Source organism: Mustela lutreola, chromosome 1 (genome assembly GCF_030435805.1).
Source record: "Mustela lutreola isolate mMusLut2 chromosome 1, mMusLut2.pri, whole genome shotgun sequence".
Taxonomy (NCBI): domain Eukaryota; kingdom Metazoa; phylum Chordata; class Mammalia; order Carnivora; family Mustelidae; genus Mustela; species Mustela lutreola.
The window spans coordinates 287234558-287255528 of NC_081290.1; the positions used below are offsets into that span (position 1 = coordinate 287234558).

The 20971-nt window shown below is 63.5% G+C and overlaps 1 protein-coding gene across 12 annotated transcripts in view; it reads right to left on the reverse strand.

The window, feature by feature from the left end:
* The window catches only part of SHANK2 (SH3 and multiple ankyrin repeat domains 2), a 453117-nt gene that overhangs the window by 247984 nt on the left and 184162 nt on the right, over positions 1–20971 (reverse strand). For 10 of the 12 annotated variants that reach the window (XM_059150585.1, XM_059150583.1, XM_059150584.1 and 7 more), the window contains 2 exons: positions 13912–14227; positions 3818–3987 (listed from right to left, as the gene is read on the reverse strand). In XM_059150585.1, the coding sequence (XP_059006568.1) occupies positions 3818–3987; positions 13912–14227 (486 nt within the window). Of the gene's footprint in view, positions 1–3817; positions 3988–13911; positions 14228–18055; positions 18757–20971 lie in introns of those variants that run through there. The other 2 variants (XM_059150597.1, XM_059150615.1) reach the window with 1 other exon arrangement.

Here is a 20971-nt window from a genome sequence, read left to right on the forward strand (position 1 = left end):
CGTTTGAATTTGAAGCCATCCTGGGCTTTCCTCCGCATGAGCGTCACAAGGGGGGGATCAGAACAGGCTCACCCCTGTGCCCGGGAACCTGCCTGTGGGGAGGGTTATCGAGGTATGCTTTCCCGGGGCACAGGCTCAGTGGATCCCTGGAAATAGGAAGACCTCCCCTCCACAGCTGAGCCAGGGAGATAGGAATACAGGGAGAGTCAGAGCCTGGCCAGGGGGCTGGGGGTTCTCAGCAGGACTGCAACCCCCCGGAAGGGGGCAGTTGGGTTTCTCTGGAAATCCTCCCAGATCTCCTGCCCCTGCCAGCCAGGCAGCCAGGCCTCCTGCCTCTGCCGTGCACCCTTTGAGACAACACCCTTGGCTCGCCTCCTGCTACCTGTCTCTGAGAGCTGCCAGCCAGGACGCCAGGGCCGGGAGGGAAGGAGGTGCACCAGGCTGCATCTCAGTATCAACGTGGAGACGACCCTTCCCACCTTCTGGATGCTTCCTTGTGCAAGCCAGACCTGCAGGCCATCCAACGCTCCTCAGTCAGCCCCTCCCACAGGACAAGTCAGCTGAAGTAGGGGGCGTTGAGCACAGCCGTGAAGGACCCCACACTGGGAGTGTGAGTGCCCGCAGTGAGGGGCTGTGGGACTGGGCCCTCGCTCGTCACTCCCTTTCCCATGGCCCCTGTGCAGCGGACCCTGTTGGTGCCCTACTTGAGACACCTTCCCCGGGAAAGGCACTGTCCCTCAGCTCCTGTGAAAAAGGCTGCCAAAGGCTCATCACTGACCACCCCCTCCACTGAGTCTCCTTCAGATATGGGAGCCCTCCAGCCCAGGAGATGGTGCCCCACTTCCCAGGGACCAGAGCCAGGATGTGGGGAGCCCTCGTGTCATCCCTGCGGCCGAGCTCCTGCCCCCTGACGTGGCTCCAGCACTGCCTGGGACGCACCCAATACCCCAGAGAGGGAGCTGGGGGAACGCACAACCTCCTCCTTCCAGAACACAGTGCGTGGCTGGCCGTCACCAGCTGTCCGGGCAGGAACACACTGTGGAGACAGTAAGTCTGCCTCTTGTCCCTCTGAGACGTGTTGAGACCACAAACGCGGGCACCTGCAGTTAAGGCCAGCAGCGGGCGGCCTGCAGAGTGAGTGGCCGGGACAAGGCGGGGGTGGGGGCCTCCGCGGACTCGGAGTCCAGACAAGCTCGATCTGGAGCCTCAGCCCCTCGGGCACCCACTGTGGGAGCCTGGGAGGTCACCCCCAGATTTACCTTGTCTGCAGAAGAAGGGGTTTAGGCTGAACCATGCCCCAAATTCCTAGGGTGGCGCCCGGCCCCAAGGCCCTCAGAACAGGGCTCTATTTGCAGCTGGGGTCACATGAGGTCAGTGGGGGGGGGCCCTGATTCCATAGGACCAGGGTCCCACAGGAAGAGGGAATCAGGACAGACATGCATGGAGCGACAACCCCGTGAAGACCCAGGGAGAGCATGGCCGTGAAGCCTGCACCTCGGGCCTCGGCCTCCAGGACCGGCAGAGGGAGAATCCCATGGTTCAAGCCACCCAGACTGAGGGGACTCTGTGACGACCCCCGAGCAAAGCAGCAACTTTGGCCCACAGGAGCCACGAGGTTCATGGAAAACTGTACGTGAGTACCAGCTGCATGTGTGGTAGACAGCAGGCACTCACGACATGCTTGGTAAACAGTAGGCACTCATGGATAGGTGTGGTAGACAGTAGGCACTCACAGATGGAAGCCTGCACCTTCGTGTGTGTGGAGCCCCCAGGTGCGAACGGCCGCCGGTGTCCCTGGGCAGGCTCCACAGGCATCTACCAGCCCAGCCCGGAGCCCCGCGTGGGACCGCGGAGCCGCCAGCCCCCGGCCTGCACACGCCGCGTCCTTGTTGAGGGGACAACGGAAACTGCCCACGCGCAGGGGAGAAAGTCTACCCTGCGATGCGTCCTGGGACTGAGATGTAACAGGGCAGGTGGTGTGGTGGGACTTCCTGCTGTACGCCTTGAACGTTGATAACGCGACAGGCGACAAGAACATCGCAGAGACATGCCCGGGACAGTGTGGGCGCTTGTACTTACAGAAGGTGCCGGAAGGTGAGCGGAGGCAGCCCAGCCTGGTGGGACACCTGGGGGCCAGCGGGAGGGGGGCCGGACCAGGAAGTCCCTCTCCATGGTTGGGAGCCTGCACCCCGTCCACAAGGCAGGGCTGCGGGGGGAGCGAGGGGCCCACGGGGAATCCCTCAGTGTGAGCTGCCTGAAAACCAGAAATAGGAAGCCGGAAAGCATGTACCCCAGAGACTGGGGGGTGTCCCCACACGGGAGGGAGCCCAAGAGGGGCCACAGCCTTACCCATCCCCGACTGACCATGCGCAGAACAGACACGGAGCAGCTGGGCTGAGCTTCCGATCTGGCCTGGCCCGGAGCGGTCACCCACGGAATCCGCTGAAGAAATGCCCACGACCTGACCTGCCTAACGTCCATGACGCCATAGAAGATCACCAGACACACGAAGACCCGGCCGGAGGGAGCCCCTTCTCAGGAGCGGGGAGGACACCAAGCAAGCCCAGCCCAAGGTGACGCTGACCTTGATCTGCAGACGGGGACCTCGGCCGAGCCAGGGACCTAACACAGCACGGGCCTTCAGCGAGCGAGAAACCCCGACAAGGTAACTGGAAGTCTACGTAAAACGAAATGACTGGGGGAAACGACACGTGGAAACTCCAGAGTTCGAACGTGTGACTCCTGGAATTAACACACGCACAAGGTCGACTGAACGGGGAAGGGAACGTTTTGGAGAAAAGGGTCCGGAACGAGCCCCGCAGGTCACGGGAGGCGAGGGAGAATGCCGGAAGAACACGGACGGAGCCCGGACTCGGCCCTGCTGCCAGCTGGCCAGCCTCGTGTGCAGCCGCACCGTCGGCCGGGAGGAGCCGCGAGAGGACCCCCGTCCTCGGAGCCTTGCAAACCCCAGCCCAGTGCAGGGCACAGAGGAGGATGCCGGGTCACGGGCCAGCTGGGGCCCGGGGTGACGAGGAGGCGCAGGCAGGATCTGGCCCTGGCCTGCCGACCTCTAAGGGGCGTGCTGTGAGCACCTGCCGTGCGTCTTCGGAAAGCCTGTCTTCCGATGGCAGGCCCCACGCACGGCTGGGCACGCGGGGCGTACCCCCTTGCCCTCCCTGGAGAGTTCAGCTGCGGCCATGCGGTCTGCGGCCCACAGCCGCTGCCCTGGCCGACCTCCGGCCCACGCCCTGATGACACCCATCTTCCTGAACGGCCTCACGTACCTCATCGGCCTGCTCGGAAGCCATCGCTGGCTCCCCAGTACCCTGCGAACAAAGTCCAACTCCTTGGCCTGCCACCCATGGAGACCTTCTGTGCTTTTCAACCACTCTCCAGGATTCTGCTTTGGGACGCTTCCCCCCGGCCTGGTGGATTCCCCTCCGAGGAACAGCGGAGGCCTCCAGGCTGCGGCGGACCATCCCCCCAGACACCCCCGACTCCCAAGAAAACATGTCCAAATCCAACCCCTACTAGGTCCTTGCCCCGTGCCACGGGCTCCCCGGGGCCCTCAGGGGTTCCCTAGGTGGAAAGGACCCTGCCCGCCCCGTACTTCCTGCCGCGGGGTCTCATTCGCGACACGCGTGTGACACCAGAATGGCCGGTGAGCCCCGTCTGCTCCCCGTGCTGCCCTCCCAGGCTCCAGACGTCCCCCAGGGGCCCCGGGAAGCTAGGCCTCGGACGCCGACGCCCCAACAGGGGGTCAGCCGAGGCGGCGGGGACCTGGCCTGACCCTGCCCGGAAGCGAGTGGACACTGACCTTTGACCCTGTCGCCGCGTTGGAGGGGGATCTCGCCGTCGACCTGAGGGAGGTATGGCTTGACGACGACGAAGAGCCTCCCCGGGACCGCGCTGTACAGCTTCCGCTTGGGCTCCGGGTACTCGAAGGCAGACAGCGCGTCCTTGCTGGCACCGGGCAGGAAAGCTGGCCTGAGAAGGGGCGCGGAGAGAGAGCGAGAGGGTCACGGCCTGAGACAGGGCACATCACACTGCGGGCCCGTGGCCCAGCGGTTCACGGCCGAAGCCGTGCTGCGAGCCATCCTGTGGGAGCGAGGACCTGAAAATGCCCGGGGGTTCGCGATTAAGACACCGAGGTGGTTCCAGCAGCTGCACGTCGGGTCAGACCCGCGCCCGCCAGCTGCCCGCAGTGGCCCCGCTCGCAACAGCCCCGAGACGGACATGAGCCGAGCACCCGCCCGAGGACGAACGGATAGACAAAGTGCGGTCCACCCACATCGTGGACTCTGATCCAGCCTGGAAAAGGAAGGACATTCTGACACCTGCTAAACGTGGACCGACCCTGAGGACGTTACACTCAGTGAAAGAAGCCGGAAAGGAAAGGCAGGCGTTCCCAGTACGATTTGATTGACAGGAGGTGCCTGGGGTGGTCACGTTCCTAAGACCGTGGGCGCCGGAGCCGGGGGAGGGACGGGGTTGGTGTCTCAGGGGGACAGAGAGTGGACGGTGGGCGCCGGAGCCGGGGGAGGGATGGGGGTCGGTGTCTCAGGGGGACAGAGAGCGGACAGTGGGTGCCAGGGCTGAATGAGGGATGGGGGTCAGTCTCAGGGGTACAGAAGAGGGGACAGTGCGTGCTGGGGCTGGGGGAGTGTTTCACGGGACAGAGAGTCAACAGTAGGCGCCCGGGGATGGATGGGAGCTGGCGTCTCACGGGGACAGGATTTCCATTTGGGAAGAGGTTCCGGAGACAGTGGAGACGGCCACATAACAGTGTGAATGAGCCTCATACCACAAAACGCTAACGCCCCGAAGACAGTTAAGGCAGTAAAGTGTATGTCATGTGTCCCCTAACAGTTCCTAGAAAAATAAAAACCACGGGGCACCTGGGCTCACTTGGTGAAGCGTCTGAGTCTTGATTTTGGCTCAGGTCACGATCCTGGCGTCAGGAGCCGGAGCCTGGCGTTGGGCTCTGCGCTCAGCGGGGAGTCTGCTCGGGGACGCTCTCCTGCTGCCCCTCCCCTGCCGCACCCACGCGCACACACACCCGTGCGCGCGCGCTCTCTCTCTCTCAATAAATAAATCTTTAAAGAAAGGGAAATCAAAGACCCTCGTGATGCAGGAAACGGGGCAGACCCGGGTCTCGGACATTTTCTCGGCTCCTTGCAGGACAGCCACTCTCCAGGTGAGGGAACGCCCCTGTCCCCGGAGAGCTTTGATGATCACACGCACCGCTGCCCCAGCCCTGCGGACTCCTCACCAGACGCGGGGCCGCCTTCCTGCTTTATGTTTCTTCACAACGAGCCACCGTTCCCAAGCCCTCGTCCCGGCAGGAGGGTGAGACATGTCTCTGCCGGCTCCGCAGGGGGCTATGCAAGGCCAAGGGGCAGCTCCACAGAGAACAGGCCACGCAGTTTCCGTCACAACGTGCCCGCACCATTGCGATGGGTGCCAGAGCTGGCCACGTCCACGCGGGGGCAGAGGGCGTGCCCACCCCGTTCTAACCATGGAGAGTCCCAGGCGCCATGCTGGCTCGTTGTCCCGGGATGGGTGCTTTCGAGAAAGCACGTGGATGAACGGAGGCAGGGATTCTAACCTGGGGAACCACCCTGGGTCTCAGGAGGGGCCCACTCGTGTCAGAAACTCGTGGCCACGACGGGCAGGGTCTAGAGCGTTCTGTGAGGAAGGTCTCCCCTCTGGGCAGGGGCTGCTGGGAGCCGGCTGGCAGGGAGAAATCCAGAAGCTGATGGGACCACAACCTCATGGGAGCCGATGGGACCCCTCCATGTTCCTTTGGTCCCGTGCTTTTCCCAGATCTGTACCCTTGATAAACGACCCATGGTCTGCCGGTAGAAGCTCACAGAGTATGGCCATGCTGTGTTCCATATCCTGACAGTTCACTGGCCATCACGACTCGGGGAGCTGGCCAGGGGAGCCCGTGTCCACACATGCAAAGCCGGAGGGTGTCTACCCTCGTGATTCGCTCACGGCGAAGGACTGACGGCTGGGTCTGTCTGCCTGACTCCCATGGCCAGAGCCCGCCTGAAGCCACATGGGGCAGAGCTGTCCTGTGTGCCCAGCAGGGCTCCGAGGTCCTCTGTCCTCACGTTCTCCTGTCCCGAGAGATACTGATCCTCCCCCCAACCCCGAGCCTTCTTTAATCAAGTTCCAGCCACAGACGGAGGTCACAGAATCCCGGGGGGCCCGGGTAGCCTTGCCCAGCGGCTCCGTCTCACCTTGTTTAACCTCTCCTAGCTCAGCCAGCGACAGCTCGATGGACAGGAAGACCCAGATGTGCCCATGATGGCGAGTCTGCATCCCAGGCCCGCCAGGGGCTCCTGGAGCAGGGGACTGGCAAGAGCACGCTGTGTGACCCCCTCCGGTCCAAGGAAACAGCATGGCCGGCCAGTGGGAGCGCAGGGAGGAAGGGCAGTCTGGGGCTCGAGCCTGTCACGTGAGAGAAGGCGGGAAAGCGCGACCGGCTCTGCCAAGCTCCCACCTGCGAGGGCGCCCGCTGCCCCCCGCCTGGGGACATGAGTCATTTATGCGTCATTCATGCGACTGGCCTCATCTCGGCCTGGCTCGGGGCCGCCTGGCTCGGGGCCGCCTGGCCCGGGACTGAGAGCTGGGAGGAGTGCAGGGCCGGGCACGGCACGCGGGGGCTCCTCTTTGGCTTCCAGATGGCGGAAGGGGTCTTGGCGACCAAGGGGACCCAGTTTCTCTGCAACAAGCAATGTGGCCCCCGGGGCCACTTCACCTGGACCTGAACAGCTCGGAAGAGGCCGGGGGCAGGCAGGCTTTGGGAGGAAACCACACACCAGGGTCCCTGGGCCTCTGGACATGCGCAGTGGCTAAATTACGCTGGCTGGCTCGCACTGAGCGAGGGCAGGGCAAGGCCCAGCGCGGGGGCAGCAGGAGGACACACGAGAGGACAGAAGTGGGCAGCTCCACTCCCGGCGGCTTGGACAGCAGTTGTGCTCTCGGTCCTGCCCCCCCACATGGAGCCCTGCCCCCGTATTCTCCACCTGTTCTGGATTCTTCCCGGAAAGCAGGTCCCTGCGCTCTGCCCCTCCCCCTCCCAGGTCCCTTCCTGTCCACGCAGCACTGGGACACTGCCTGGGGCCTGACGTCAGCCACCTCGTCCCCTGCAGGGTCTGGGAGCGTGCAGGTGGGGAGCCCCTTCCCCGTGCCCACCCCTCCCGTCGAGAACCCGTGATCTCGTCTCGATGCTAGCAACCTCGTATGGCTCCCTAAAAATGTGACATGTGATTGCACGTCCATTTTCTATGTTTAGCTGGACTCTGGAATGGGGGTGTTGGTATCTCTCCGTCTACTTCTCCATCCGCCCATCCCCCGCTTCCCTACCCCGCCCACCCAACCACCCACCCATCCATCCATCCATGCACTAACCTACCCACCCAACCACCCATCCATCCGTCCATCCGTCTGTCCGTCCATCCACTCAACTATCCACCTTCCCACTTACCCAAACGTCGTATCCACTCACCCACCCAAATTTCCCAAGGACCCCGCCAGATGCCCCGCTGACCGATTACTATGGGTGTTAGACAAGTGAGCTAAGCTCTTGAAGCCTAGTTTCCAGTCTTCTAAGAGGGGATGATCCCCCCATGCCTGGAGAATGAGTCAACAGGAACTACTCTCTGCAGGTAGGACATGAACATTAGCAGCACCCGCACTCCTGCTTCTCCCGGAAAGGGGGTCACAAGTTGCCCGTGGGCGCCAGCTGCCTCCAGCAGGCACCAGAGTGTGGGTCACTGGGCAGAGAAGTCCAAGTGAACCCAGCTCCCCTCTGGACAGCTCTGTGTCTTGAGCCACTTTGCAGACGGTCAGGTCCCTAACTCCCCAATCCATGCCAGGAAAGGCTTTGTCAAAGAACACGGAAGAATTAGTTCCTCTGGACCAGAGGGCAGCCGCGGTTCCAGGCACCAGCACTGATGTGCGATTCCCCACAGAAGATAAAGCATCTCCTCATTCCAGGGTAACCTGAGCCTCACAAAGCCCCATTTTACAGATGGGAAAATGGAGGTTCCACAAAGAGTGACCCAGACACAGAGGCACAGAGCTGACTGCACATCCTGCTCCTTGATGCCAGCCTAGCGCCCCCAGGAGGGTCCCGGTTCTGTGCAGTGATGAACCTGCGGAACCGTGACCTCTTCTACAAGGGAAGGCGTCCGGTATTTGGCACCATGTCTATGGCAGCAGGGGCCAGAGCCCCGCGGTGGCTCAGGGCTGGGAGTGCCATCCCCCCTCGGGAAAGAAGGCCCAGGGAGCCCGACTGGGGCCGCTCCCTCCTGCCTGCACAGTGAGGATGGTCTGAAATTCCCTACTCCGAACTGTCAACGTTTTCCTTGTGATCCATCCAAGAGCAGCCAGATGGGATTCCAACCACCCTGTTTGGTACGAGAGGTCAGTCACTGAATTCTCAATATCAGAAAATTGGTGGCTGGCTGTGGGTGACGTGGATGAGTGAACTGGGCCATTTCCCAGCTAGCCCGGGTGACCAGGGACCTGTCGGGGTTGGGGCCCACTAAAATCGGGGTGTCCCCAGGTTTCTGGCTCGCTCAGGGTGGGTGGAAGGTGAGTGTTGCCAGCTCGGTGTTCTGGTGAATAGGGTGCCACGTCCAGCCCCAAAGGTCCCAAGATTTTATCATCTGCTGATTGTTGTCTTTTCGGGGGGAAAGCTTAGACCCTCAGTCTCCCCCGTATTATCGGCATCAGCTCTGCCCTGCCCTGGAGCCAGTAAGACACACAGGAATCCTGGGTACCCACCACCCTGTGCCCTGTGGCCCCAGCATGGGCTCTGGGCTCTGGCCTGCCTCTGGGGCTCTGGTCACAGCACCCCACACTTCACAGCCGCCCCATGAGGCCCTAAGAAGGGACCTGGGGAGGGATGGTCATCAAGGTGTTCCGTCCCACTGGCCGCAGAGACACTGGCTGGGGCAGCAGCACGAGCCAGGACTTCTGTGGCCCCGAGAAGTGAGATCCACCAGGCACCAGCTTTGTGCGGCTCTGCCAACACTCTCTATGGTGACCCAGGCCGCTGGAGTGGGGTTTCTGCCCGTTTGCAAGCAGGGCAGGGGGAAGACGACATGTCAGGAGTCCCGGAGGGACGGGGACGAGCTCTAAATGTCCACCCTTCCTCATACATCCCACACTCTGCCCGTCACAGCAGACCCCACACCACCCCCCACCCTGTGCCCAGCAGGTCCACTGCTTTCCCCGCTCGGGATCGCCCCTTCTCTAGGGAGCCCCCCACCTCCCCCAAGGAGCTCTGAGCCCTGGGGGGCTCCACCAGGGGCTCCTGTGTCCCCATGCCCTCTCCATAACCTCTGGTGGGGGGACATGGCAATTCGTGAGTTCACGCAAGTGACCGAGACAGCGATCTCTGAATGTCCCCGAACACAGAAGGAGAGCGAGTGGCAGGGGAGGGGCGGTCTGCCAGGTGCCCGGGCACTGACTCCTCGAAGCCAAGACGTGCCTGCTGCCCCGGGGGGCCGCGGGCCTGCCCTGCCTCACCTCCAGGGGACAGACGTAAACCCAGGGAGCCCCACTCTTCGTGGACCCCTCCTCCTGACCTTGCGGTGACATGCCATCAGCGCCCCGGGTCGGGCAGTGGCCCGTGGCCTGCCCTCTCTTCACCCTGCTGGTGGGCGCCCACCTCACTCCCTCTCTGGGTCAGGACCGGCACAGGAGAGGAGCAGCTGTCGCACTGAGTTCTCGTGGAGGAAACTGGCTCTCTGCTCCCGTGGGAGAGCCAACCTTTGGTCCCCGTGGCCCCAGGAAGCAGGGAGAGGGCTCGCAGGGGTGAATGGTGACCCAAGCCAGAGGGGCACCAGCGTGCCCTTTCACACCCTCAAGCCTGAGCAGATGGGAGCTTCATCCCCTGGCAGGGGCGTGCAGGGATAGGTGTGTTCCCCTGACCCCAGAACCTTCCAGGAACCCCCAGAAGGGGGTGCAGTCTCTGATTCCTGACCTGGGGTTCTACTGTGTGAGCAAAGGTGCTCTGGGATCCGAAGCCCCGTGTCGGGCTGGTCTTCCTTCCCAAGAGCTCACAGACGCACAGGCACCACTCACGGAGCACAGATTGCTAATACTGACATCACTCTCCCCCAGAGGGACCCTGGCTACAGGCTTGCAGCTGGCCCGGCTGCTCCACACCGGGACCCTCCTCGGATGGCCAGCTCCCTGCCCTCCGCAGGCTCCTGGCCCCTCTGCCGTCTTATCCACCCCAAGCCCCACACACCTGCGTGTTCCCAGCGTCCTGCGGCCAGGCTAGGGAGAAGAGGGGGACTTGTGCAGACTTGCTGACCCCTGCCCGTCCTGCCCAAAGGCTCCAGCTCGGAGGGAGACCACCAGCCGGCCACGGGCCGCATGAATCTCTCCTGCTCTCAAAAGCCCATGTCCCCTCCGGGCAGAGCTAAATCCACCCTGGAGATGTGCCCTCAGTAGGACGGTGCCCAGGATGCCTCCTTGTGCTGGTGAGTCTGGGGCAGCTGCCGGGTCACTGGAGGGATCCCGCTGGGAACCAGGTCCTCCCCTCCATGAGGACTCAGAGCTGGGGCCCTGGGGCCTTGGTTCTTAGAGATGCGGACGCGCCACCCGTGGGCCACTAGAGGGAGCCATCGCGGAAGCCCGGCCTGGGCTCGAGAGGTGCAGCAGGTCCCTGGGTTCTGACCTCTGTGGGCCTCGGCCTCCCTGCCTGGCATTCAGGTCAGTGGGCTAGGGAAGGCTAGCTCCGTGGGGGACGCTCACCCGGACCCCAGCACACAAGCCAGCCAGGGAGGAAGCTGGGCGGGGACTCGGGCAGCTGGGGAAACCCCGGGGTCCCTCGCCTGGGCACTGTCTGCGCCTGATGGGGGCTGCACCAATGTGCCCATCATCCCCTGGCTGGGTCTTCCAGGGCCGCGCTCGGCACGCAGGCAGATGGGCTCTGCCCGACCGTGGGCTGAGTGCCTGGCCTCCCCACTGGCCGCGAGGCAGAAAGCAGTGGGCGAGGTGGGAGCGGACAGAGGCCAGGAGGCTGAGGCTCCCTCTACAGGACTGAGCGACCTTCCTCACCTGGACAGTGACCCCAGGGCCGGCCCAACGGGCCAGAGGGTCTTTCTAAGTGGTGCCAACAGCCCAGAGCAACAAACGCTTCTGGGGAGCCCCCGTGAGGCTGATCGGCCTCAGAATGCGTGGTGGACGGTTACCAAAATCTACTTACTCGCCCCCAAACCACCCACCCCCTCACAGGAAGAAACCTGGGGCAGAGTGGTCAGCTGTCCGTGTGGACACACGGTGGGGCGGAGCACAGCTGGGACGGTGACCCGCGGAGACAGAACCCGCAGATGCAGACCGAGGGGTGTGCCGGGCTGGGCCTTTCCCTCCACCGCCTGCGGCCTTAGCCCCACCCCGGCTTCCGCGAGAGCCGGTAAGGGCTCTCAGGGCACCCCAGGCCACCCCGAGTCTCGCAGCCGGTTTCCTCCTCGCAAGAGCCCCAGGTGCTGTGCCCAGCCAGTGCCTGTCTGCCCCGGGAAGGGGTCGGGCTCTCAGCTACGAAGACAAGGGCGGAGTGGAAGGATCCAGCCCCCACCCCAAGCCCCCACAAGGCCCAGGGGCGATGCTGTGGGGTCCTGTATCTGGCGTCCCCCATTACCCGGGCTGGCCTGTATGGCTGGTTCTACATCTAGGCGTGGCTTGAAAGGTCAGATCGTGGTCTCCCAGTGGGGAGGCAGAGAGCCTGCCATGTGGCTCAAACGCCCACCGTTCCCTCACGTCCCAGCGGGAAGCAGGTGTACCCCACAGGTCCCTGGTAGGACAGGGGAGGGTTGCGGGAAGGACCCCAGCAGCACACGGCTCCCATCCAGGGGAGCTGGATCCTGAACCTGAGGGCATGGGACAGGCAGGCCTGTGCGCTGGGGCGTGGAGGAGGGGCAGAAGGCTGCACGAGGCAGAGCAAGCAGGCCTCCCGTCAGGGCACCACTCAGAAAGGCAAGACGGACAACAGTCCCGAAGTGGGGGGCAAGCCTGGGTGGCCGGTGCCCCTGCCCACAGCTCTAGGTGACAAAGGCAACAAAACCCGCCAAGTGCCTGTTTTGGAGCTGGATGTGGATCTGAGCTTCGTCTCAGCACGTCCTGTGCGCAAGGTGCGGGCACAACCTCACTCACAGCGTCTTAGAAACAATCCCCCAGGGGGCCGGTCTCTCACAATCCGCCGTGTAGGCGAGGCTCACGATGTTAAGCAGCTGGCCTGGGGCAGGGTCCAGAACACGTGCCTAGCGGTCCCGGCAGCAAGCGCTTGGGACAGACGCCGTGAGGACCCCCCACGCACCTGCACAGGACCCAGGGATGGCCAGGCAGGGCCCCAGCAAGGCACCCTGGGGCGCTGTCCCTCACACACACTCGTCTGCCATGTTGCGGTTCCTGGCCACGCCGCCTTCCGTGTCTTATTAGATTTCGTGCTGGAGGAAGGGGATGCGCTTCTCAAAACTAGTCATAATTCCAGTGAACGGTGCAAAGTGGAATCTGCCGTCCCGGGGGGAAGCCTTTAATTTAGTTTTAAACTGTTCTTAGCACCTGGGACGTCTCTCTTGGGGTGACTCCGAGTGAGAATCTAGACCAGAGCCAGAAACTGGATCTCGCTGTTTGGAGCACGAGGCGGGTGGGCAGTGGCCGGGGTGGGGTATGGACGTGGGCCCAGGGTGGGCCGGCAGCCCGAGCCTCAGGCCCAAGACCCCTACCCGGGGGGGCGGTGGGGGACGTGGTTCCCGCGGGCGCGTTCTCCTGATCCGGACACCTGACCCGCCGCTGCTCAGGGTCACGGCCGTCAGCCTCCTGCCAGGACCTCGTGAGGTGCTAATGCCCCCTCCTCGCCAGGCTCCCAGCCTGCACCCTGCTCGGGAGACGCGGAACCTACGGGACCTACGGGACAGGGTCCCCAGGAAGCATCGCAGAGGCCGAGGCGTCAGCAAGCCTCACTCAACAGGCTGGTGCACCCAGGTGCCTCCAGAGGCCTGGGTGGGAATGGGAACAAGCGGAGTGGAAAGGAGTATTTGGGGACATGCTGGACCTACGGGGACACGTGTGTCTCGCCAGAGCCCTGTGCCAGCCGGGAAAACACCGGTCTATGGGCCTTCCCAGGCCACCACGGCTGAAGGCAGAGCCAAGCGCACAAACACCCCAGACCCTCACGGCGCAGGAACCGGGAGGGGAGGGCCCAGCACGCGGCAGCACGCGGCAGCACGAGCACCAGGGCCTGCGCCCGAAACGGAGCACAGTGGGCCTGGCGGGGCGAGGGGCCGGGGACAGCAGCAGCCGGCCCCAGGCCCGGCCCCTGGAGGCCCCAGCCGAGAGCCCAGCCCCCAGAAGTCCTATCCTCAGGTGACCGATTCTGAAGGGGCTTGGCCAGGGCTGAGTGTGCTGGGGAGGCTGCCGGCGGGAGGGCCCAGAGCCCGGTGTGAGCCTTCATCCTGGATCACGAGTCTGCGGTCCACGCGGCCCCTGGGAGAGCTCGGCAACGGGCAGCCTGGGGGCCTCGGGTCCCACTCGGCGCGCGGTTCACTTTCAGAACCAGAAGCCGATGCGCGTGGAAGGAAAACAAGGCCTCCGACCCAGCCCAGCCCCAGCCCAGCCCCAGCCCAGCCCCAGCCCAGCCCCAGCCACCCCCCGAAGCTCAGCCTCGCCTCCTACACCTGCCCTGGGTGGTCACCATGGGCTCGTGCTCGCGCAGTGACCCAACATCCAGGCTGGAACAAGCAGGCATTCTGGCCGACCTTTAGGCGTGCCCCGCACCCTAGAAACAAGGAGCCACGGCGCAGGGACAGCTTCCTCTCCTGGTCCCCTTGGGAGACCCCCGGCTCCTCGCCAGCAGCCCCCCCATCCCCGGCCACTCCTTACCCGACGTGCCAGGACGGCTGGGGCCTCTTGCCATCTTCGCCGGCACCGCCCAGCCTGTTGAGTGACGGGGACCGGCTGCGGGGCCCGGGGGCGTAGCTCCCAAGGGTCCGGGCGGCCCCCTCGGGCTTGCCGGGCGTCTGCTGCAGCAGCTGGGGTGAGAGACTGCGGTGGGAGGTGGCGGAGCAGACGGCCCAGTCGGGCGTGCTGGCGTTGAGGTTGTTGTCACTGTTGGAGCGCAGCAGGACCCGGGGGGCGGCCAGCGTGTTGGGGGGCCGCCGCCGGCGGTTGGAGTACGCCGGGGCCTCTCGGAAGGGCACTGGGTCAGAGAGAACAAGAAGAGGAGGGTAAGTGCGTGTGTGGCGTGGTCGATGCAGGGAAGGGGTGCAGAGAGACCCTGCTGGTCCCTGGGTATGCAGAGCCTGCTGTGTGTGCAGAGCCTGCCGCGTGTGCAGAGCCCCCACCATGTGTGCAGAGCCCACCCCAACACAGAAGCAGAGACAAGATGGACACTGACGTCTCCATTCCATGGAGGCTCAAGCTAAGGCTTGAGATGGAAGGGGCTTGGGGTCCACCTTCCATCCGGGCCAGCGCCTGCTCCTTCAGCAGCCAAGACACCTGTGAAAGCCCCGCGACGTGGCTGGGACACAGAGTTCCTCCTCGCCACCACCTGAACTTGGCCTCTGAGAGGGGATGAACCGGGTCCCCCTGAAATTCATGCGCTGGAGCCCTCCCCCTGGATGCCTGAAACCATCTCTGGAGCTCGGCCTCCAGAGACCATCAAGGTAACACGGAGTCACTGGGCTCTGATCCTGTGTGACCGGGATCCTTATATGAGGAAGGCACCAGAAGACAGACACACACGGAGGGACGACCCCATGAGAACACAGAGAGAGCATGGCCGTCCACACACGAGGGGAGAGGCCTCAGGGGGGGCCCCGCCCTGCCCGTGCCTGCATCTCAGGCTTTGGTCTCCAGGAAGGGGGGACAGTGAGTCCTGCTGTGTGAGCCCCTCCATCTCTGGGCTGTGTTGCGGCCACCCCCGGACGCGCACGTGGCCCTCCAAGTACTGTTCAGTTGGGGTCTGCTTCGGGACCAAGCACGCTTTCTCCACCCACCAAGCCAGGGCCCAGCAGCGCGCAACAGGAAGGCGCGAGCATGCCTCATCTGTCTTCTACAAAGTTCTGGACCACAGGCAAGGCCCTCCCTCTGCCGAGTTCTGCGTGCCCAGGGAGTCAGAATGAGGACGCTGCCCGCAGGGACCATGAGGACAGACATCCACTCCAGCGGCTCCGAGGGCTGGGGCCAGAAATAGAAAGCGTCCTTTCTTAGAAGACTCATGTCAAGAAAAGTCGCCCTCCAGGCCACTGGAGAAGTCACCGCTGCCCCTGGAAGCAAGGGACGTGGGCTTCCTTCACGGCCCCGCGGCTGCCCGTGCACTGTGGGGTCTGAATGCTCCATGAGGCCAAGCGAGCGAGCCCCCGAATCTGTGCCGCCCGTGGCCAGACCAGCGGTGTGGGGCCGCAGAACGCACACGCCCTCCTGGGTGAGCCGGGCTGGAGTGGGAGTCCCAGTGTCTTGAAGGGAAACAGCCCCAGTAGCCCACGGTCCCCACCGCCCCAGGTCAGAGGCTGTGGTGATGGACTCCATGGAAGCAAAGGACAGGTGCGCCCTCTGGGCCTGGGCTCCTCCCATCAACCCCGCCACTGGCCCACGGCCACGCGGGGCAGCAGAGCACACAGAGTAGTGTGGGCAGAGATCCCCAGGGCAGAGGTGGGCCTACGGGAGCCCTGGGGAAGAGGTGGCGCCGGCAGATGGCGCAGGGCTCCCCTGAGGCAGCTGTGACCCAGCGCACCCTTCACCACCTCGCCGGGGGAGGGGGGCAGGGCGGTCCCGGGAAGGCAGGGAAGGAGCCACGCCGGAGAAGCCGCGCAGAGAGGGCACTGGGAATCCACGTTCCGAGCAGCTGGTGAGATTCTGGAACAGACGCGCCGCGAGGTCCTGGGCCTCGACCTTGGCAGCCTGCGCCCGCTCCCACCTGGTCCCTCTGGGAAGCCTCTCTGGGCGCAGCTAGGGCTCTTCAGCTGGGGCTGGCGTCCGGCTCTGAATTCCTCAAAGGACACGAACTCACAAGGGCCAGCCCAGCTGGGAGAGAGGCAGGTGACGGGAGAGGCGGCCGGCGTCCTCGATGGATCCCTGGCTCTAGAGCCCAAGAGGCGGCCCCCTCAAGGGGCTCAGCGCCCCAGGGAACCGGCAAGGCCAGGCCGCACCTGCTGGAGAAGCCTCACGTGGAGGAGCGTCCCTGAGTTTGCTGCTGCTGGTCGTGAGGGAGAACCGCATCAGCCCCTCCCTCCGAGCAGACGGAGGCCAGAATGACCCCCACAAGGACTGGGCACGCATCCTTTAGGGTTTAAAAAAAATGCACCTGCTGGTGGGAGCTTTGGGGCGACCTGACACCTGCCCAACAATGGGGTAGGGGGACGGAGAGACCTCACAGAGGGCGAACGGCCACAGCCCAAGAGGGCGAAAAGCCCCCATGCACAGAGACAGTCGGCTAGAGGACTGGACCCCAGCCAGAAAGCTGGCCCCTCCAGCAGACCCATCAAGCAGAAAGGGTGAGGGGCCCTGGGGGGCCTCCTGGACCAACCTCCCTGCTCCCACGTCCAAGGAGTCAAGACTCATGCAACCCACTGGGGAGGGGACACCCCAGCTCCACGGGGATGCTCCCAGACCAGGGAACGCGTGCATTCGGTGACATGAACTGCTGAGCCTTGGGTCTCCACGACCCTCCAGCCGGGTCCTTTCTGGCCGACAGAACCGTGAAGGACTAATGCCCTTAACGGAAACTGGGGCGGGGGGTGGGGAGGCTGTCCTGCCGATGCCAGAGACAGACTCGTAAGAGGACAAAGGTCTGTGAAAAAACAGAACGGACACCGGATGAACCCCAGCTAACATTTCCCTGCGCGTGCACGGGCTCCAGAAACCGAAGTAGCAGGAGAGGAATCTGGGTTAATCGCGCCCGCAGATGAGCACGGACAAAGGCTGCTCTTTATATAAATTCCCAAGACGCGGGCTGAAGCCGGCTTTCGGAGCGGGGGCTTGGGCGGCGGTGGGAATTCAGGACTGCTGCCCCGGGAGATCGAGGGACAGGCGTTGGGGGGGGGGGGAGAGCAGGGTGTTTTCAGATACTTCTGCCCTGGGGATCAGGTGGGGTGGGAACCGGGGTCAGAGGTATCATTAGGGCACATTCAAATGACAATTAGCTTAATTACCAAGACGAGCATTAAAGGAGCTCCCCGTGTAGGGTCATTGGACACGTTTTCTGTTTATTCTACGGCCTGGGCTCCTGACCGCCTTCCTGACTCCTCCAAAGTCATGTCTCCATAAACCCAAATCCATAAAGCGAGAGTTCTCTGTCTGAGAAAGTCGCCGGAGCCAACCGTGGAAATGTTGATTTTTTTTTGGTGAAAAGGGTAAAAATAACTCTTTTCCTGTCTGAAAATGATTAATATTCCACGCAGCTGTTTCCTGCTTTCAGGCGATCTGCGAACTCTAAGTGGGCGGGTATTTTCTTAGCTGTCTTTCATGTATTTATTTATACATTTTTTTTCCCCACAACAGAAATCACACAAGGTATGACAAAAATCGCATGCACTCTCGCGGTCGCCACGCCGTGTCTGCATCCACTCCGGGAAAATGCCGCCCAGGGACGGCCAACGAGAGCCGGGGGGTGGCTCAGAGCACGCCCGCCCTGAGCCCGCACGGCCGGCGGCGCGCCCTGACCTCCCTTGCCTCTGAGCAGGTGCTCTGGCTCGCTCCGGGAAGCGGGCAGACGCGTCCAAACTTCCTTTATTCTCCGTATGACTCAGTTCCCGACGTGCCCTCCAGCACGGTCACCATGGAGGCACGTTCCGGAATGCAATTGTGCAAGGGGCTGGGGGCTCGGGGACACGCACCTTCCCGCGGGTCAGGACCCCAGACCGACTACAACAAAGCCCAGTCGCGCACCCGAAGTGGTCATTCCCTACCGCGATGGCCGGGGACACCCGGCAATTTGGGAAGCGACCGGAGTCCTCCCGCGCCCCTCGGAGAACCAGTCCGAAACTGCTCGTTCCCATGCACCGCGCTCCCGACAGCTCTCCCTTACCTTCCTTCTTGGTGAAGGCATTTAACAAAGACTTCATTTTCCCTCCGACTTTGGCAGCCGTCCGCTCATTATATAACCTTCTCGGATGGGAGGAAGGAGAGGAGGGCTGCCCGGCCCCTCGGCGCTGGAGCGGCTCGGACCCGGGGAGCGGCGGCGGGCGTCTGGGCACTGCGTGCTTCCGAGCATAGCTGGGCATGCCAGACCCAGCGTGCTGGCGACAAAGCCCACCCCATATTCTGTCTGTCAGCTGGGAGCCAACCGTGCGTAGACTGGGGCTGCTCTCAAACCTTGCTGCCTCTGCAGGCGTCCGTCATGTGAGCAGGGCTACTCAGCTTTTGTGATCACTGCCTCTGGGAGGAGGGCGAGCGCGAGTCAGGCATCCTCCAGCCCGTGGCCGGGGAACCCCGGAGGCAGCCACGAGCCCGCGCCCCGACCATCCGAACCGACACGGGCTGCTGCTCTGGCTGCTTCGGCTCTCACGCGCCGGGTGCTAGAGAAAACGCCCCGTGCTTTCCGAATTTTATTTTTAAAGAAAAAGCCAAGTTTTTCTCTGCTGCCGTTTGTCCGCTGGCAGATGCGGCGAGCAAGTCAGGACGAGACACCCGGGTCCAGAGCCTCACACCAGACCCACATGGACCGGGCAGCCCTCGCCGGCATTCTGGTATTGCTGAGCGCGACCCAGATTTCCGCTGGAAGGAATCAGACACAAGTACCTATCCCTTCTCCGGCTCACCCCATCGTGGTAATTACCCTAGAGAAAACAGGATTCCCTCCCCCCCGTTCTCTCTCTCTCTCTTTTTTTTTTTTTTTAAAGAGAGAGAGCACAGAGTGCCACCGAGCCCTGGCTCGCCCTGATTCCAGGCGGCTGATCTGAGCGAGTGTCTTCAGAGCCCCCGTGCACGTGTCCTGAGCATTTCCACCCCGAGGGAGCGGTCTGGGAGACTCCGGGAGAGTCCTATCTGAGGCGCGCCCAGGGAAGGGGCCGCAAGCTCGCGTGCCCGGCAGCAGGTGCACGGGGCTGCCTCTGGACAAGGACAGAGGGCTTCCCGAAAATGAAATGGAGCATCCCGGGGAGCCGGTTCCGTCGCCCGACGCACCTGCTGCTTGGCTGTAATTAAGTGTGCGTTTTCTCCGTTGCCAAGAGAACTGCTTCCGAAATTAAAAAGAGAGAGAGCGAGCGAGCGCGCGAGATGAGGCGGGTGAGGAAGAAGCAACGGGAACGTGTCAGTGGAATTCCGTGTGGTCGACATACTTGGGGTCGACAAAAATGGCAGCGTTCGGAGACGCAGGCATCTGCCTCGGAAGGACGGCCCGGGGGGTCGGACACCCGACCCAGTGGCCTCTCCGTGTGGCGGGGAAGGATGGCCAGTGCCAGCTGTCAAGTAGCTGCTCATTTAGGCATTGTCTCCCACTTAACACCCACAGTGTCCCATACCGCTCAGCTGCACCCAAACTTGGCCCTAGGTGACCCGTCACCCCACCACGCTGGGTCGTGGGTCGTAAAGCCGCACCACAGAGCAGGAGCCGTCCCCGAGGCGTGCCCTAAGAAACGCGTCTGCTCCTGGTACATTACAGCACCGACTTGCTCTCATGAGTCACGTCCTTGGGGGGGCTGAGGCAGCGCCGCCTCAGCGTCTGTGGACACGTGAGGCAAGGCTGAACAGTTAGCAGTTTCCGGACGCGTCTCCCTTAGGTGCAGAGTGCCATCAACAAGGACACAGCTGCTCCCACTCGGGGGGACCAGTGCCGTGCCCCGATTCCTGGGGCTGGGCCGGCCGCGGGCCGGGTGCCCGCCCCCGCCAGGACGGGAGGCCACAGAGATGGCCCACGAGGGAGCCCCCCTGCAGAGGCTGGGGCCCTGCCACGTGAGCCCCAGGAGCTCGCCAGAGCTCAGGGAACCCTCTGGGAGAGTGGGAGGCCCGGCGCTGCTCAGCCCTCCTCCACCGGTCTCTGCTCAGTGCCCTCCCAGAAGCACGGAGCCTCACGCCGAGCCAAGCTCCGTTACCGGTCCCCACTGCCAGCCGCACCACGGAGGGGGCACGTGCCAGGGCTGGTGGGGGTGGCGCTTTGCCAGAGGCCAGTGCTGCCTCTGGAGACCTCCTCTGTGCCCTTGCTGTTGACCTTGGATGAAGGACATGGGGAAGAAGAGGCTTCCAGGGGCACGGACTGGGAAAAATCAACCCCTTTTCTACCTTGAGAAGCAGGGAACAAGAGGGAGCCCGTCCCCTGTGCTGGGGAGCAGGGGATCCCCAAACAGCAGGGCCATGTGGCCCAGACGGGGAAGCCCCCGCTGCCCCTGCTGCTGGCACACGGAGCCGCGGCTCCTCACGGCGCCCTTGCCCGTAAGCCGGAGCCAAGTCAGGAACGGCGGGGCCCTGGGGCTGGTGCCGAGAAGGGAGCCCCACCAAGGCGAGGCCCAGAGGCCTGGACCGAGACCCAGGTGGCCGGTTGGAGGCAGGGGCAGCCAGGCTCTCCTCGCCAGGTTGCTGCCCACCCCTGCCCCCCACCCCAGGCTGGCGAATCGCAGGCTCCGTGCAGGCCACGGGCAGACGCGGACGCGGCAGTAAACGGCACAAGATCCCCAGTCCTCCTCTTGGAGCAGCTGGCTAGGGGAATAAGGGTTTGAGGAACTGCAGGAAACACCTCTTAGCCACAGGATTCCTTTCTACACTCTCACCTTCCTTTGGTGCACTGCTGGGAAGATTCACGCAAACTAGGAAGGGTCACTCTGTGGGACTCACAGCCTGGGCTCTGCCCCAGGGAAATCCCACCTCCTGATCCCACCCACCTGGGCCATCTGAGGCCTCCTCCCCACCAGCAGGCGTGCTCTCCTTGAATACTTCCAGTGACGGGGAGCTCACTATCTGAACACAGTGGTTCTCACTCTCAGACACAGGCCGGGGCCTCCCCACCACG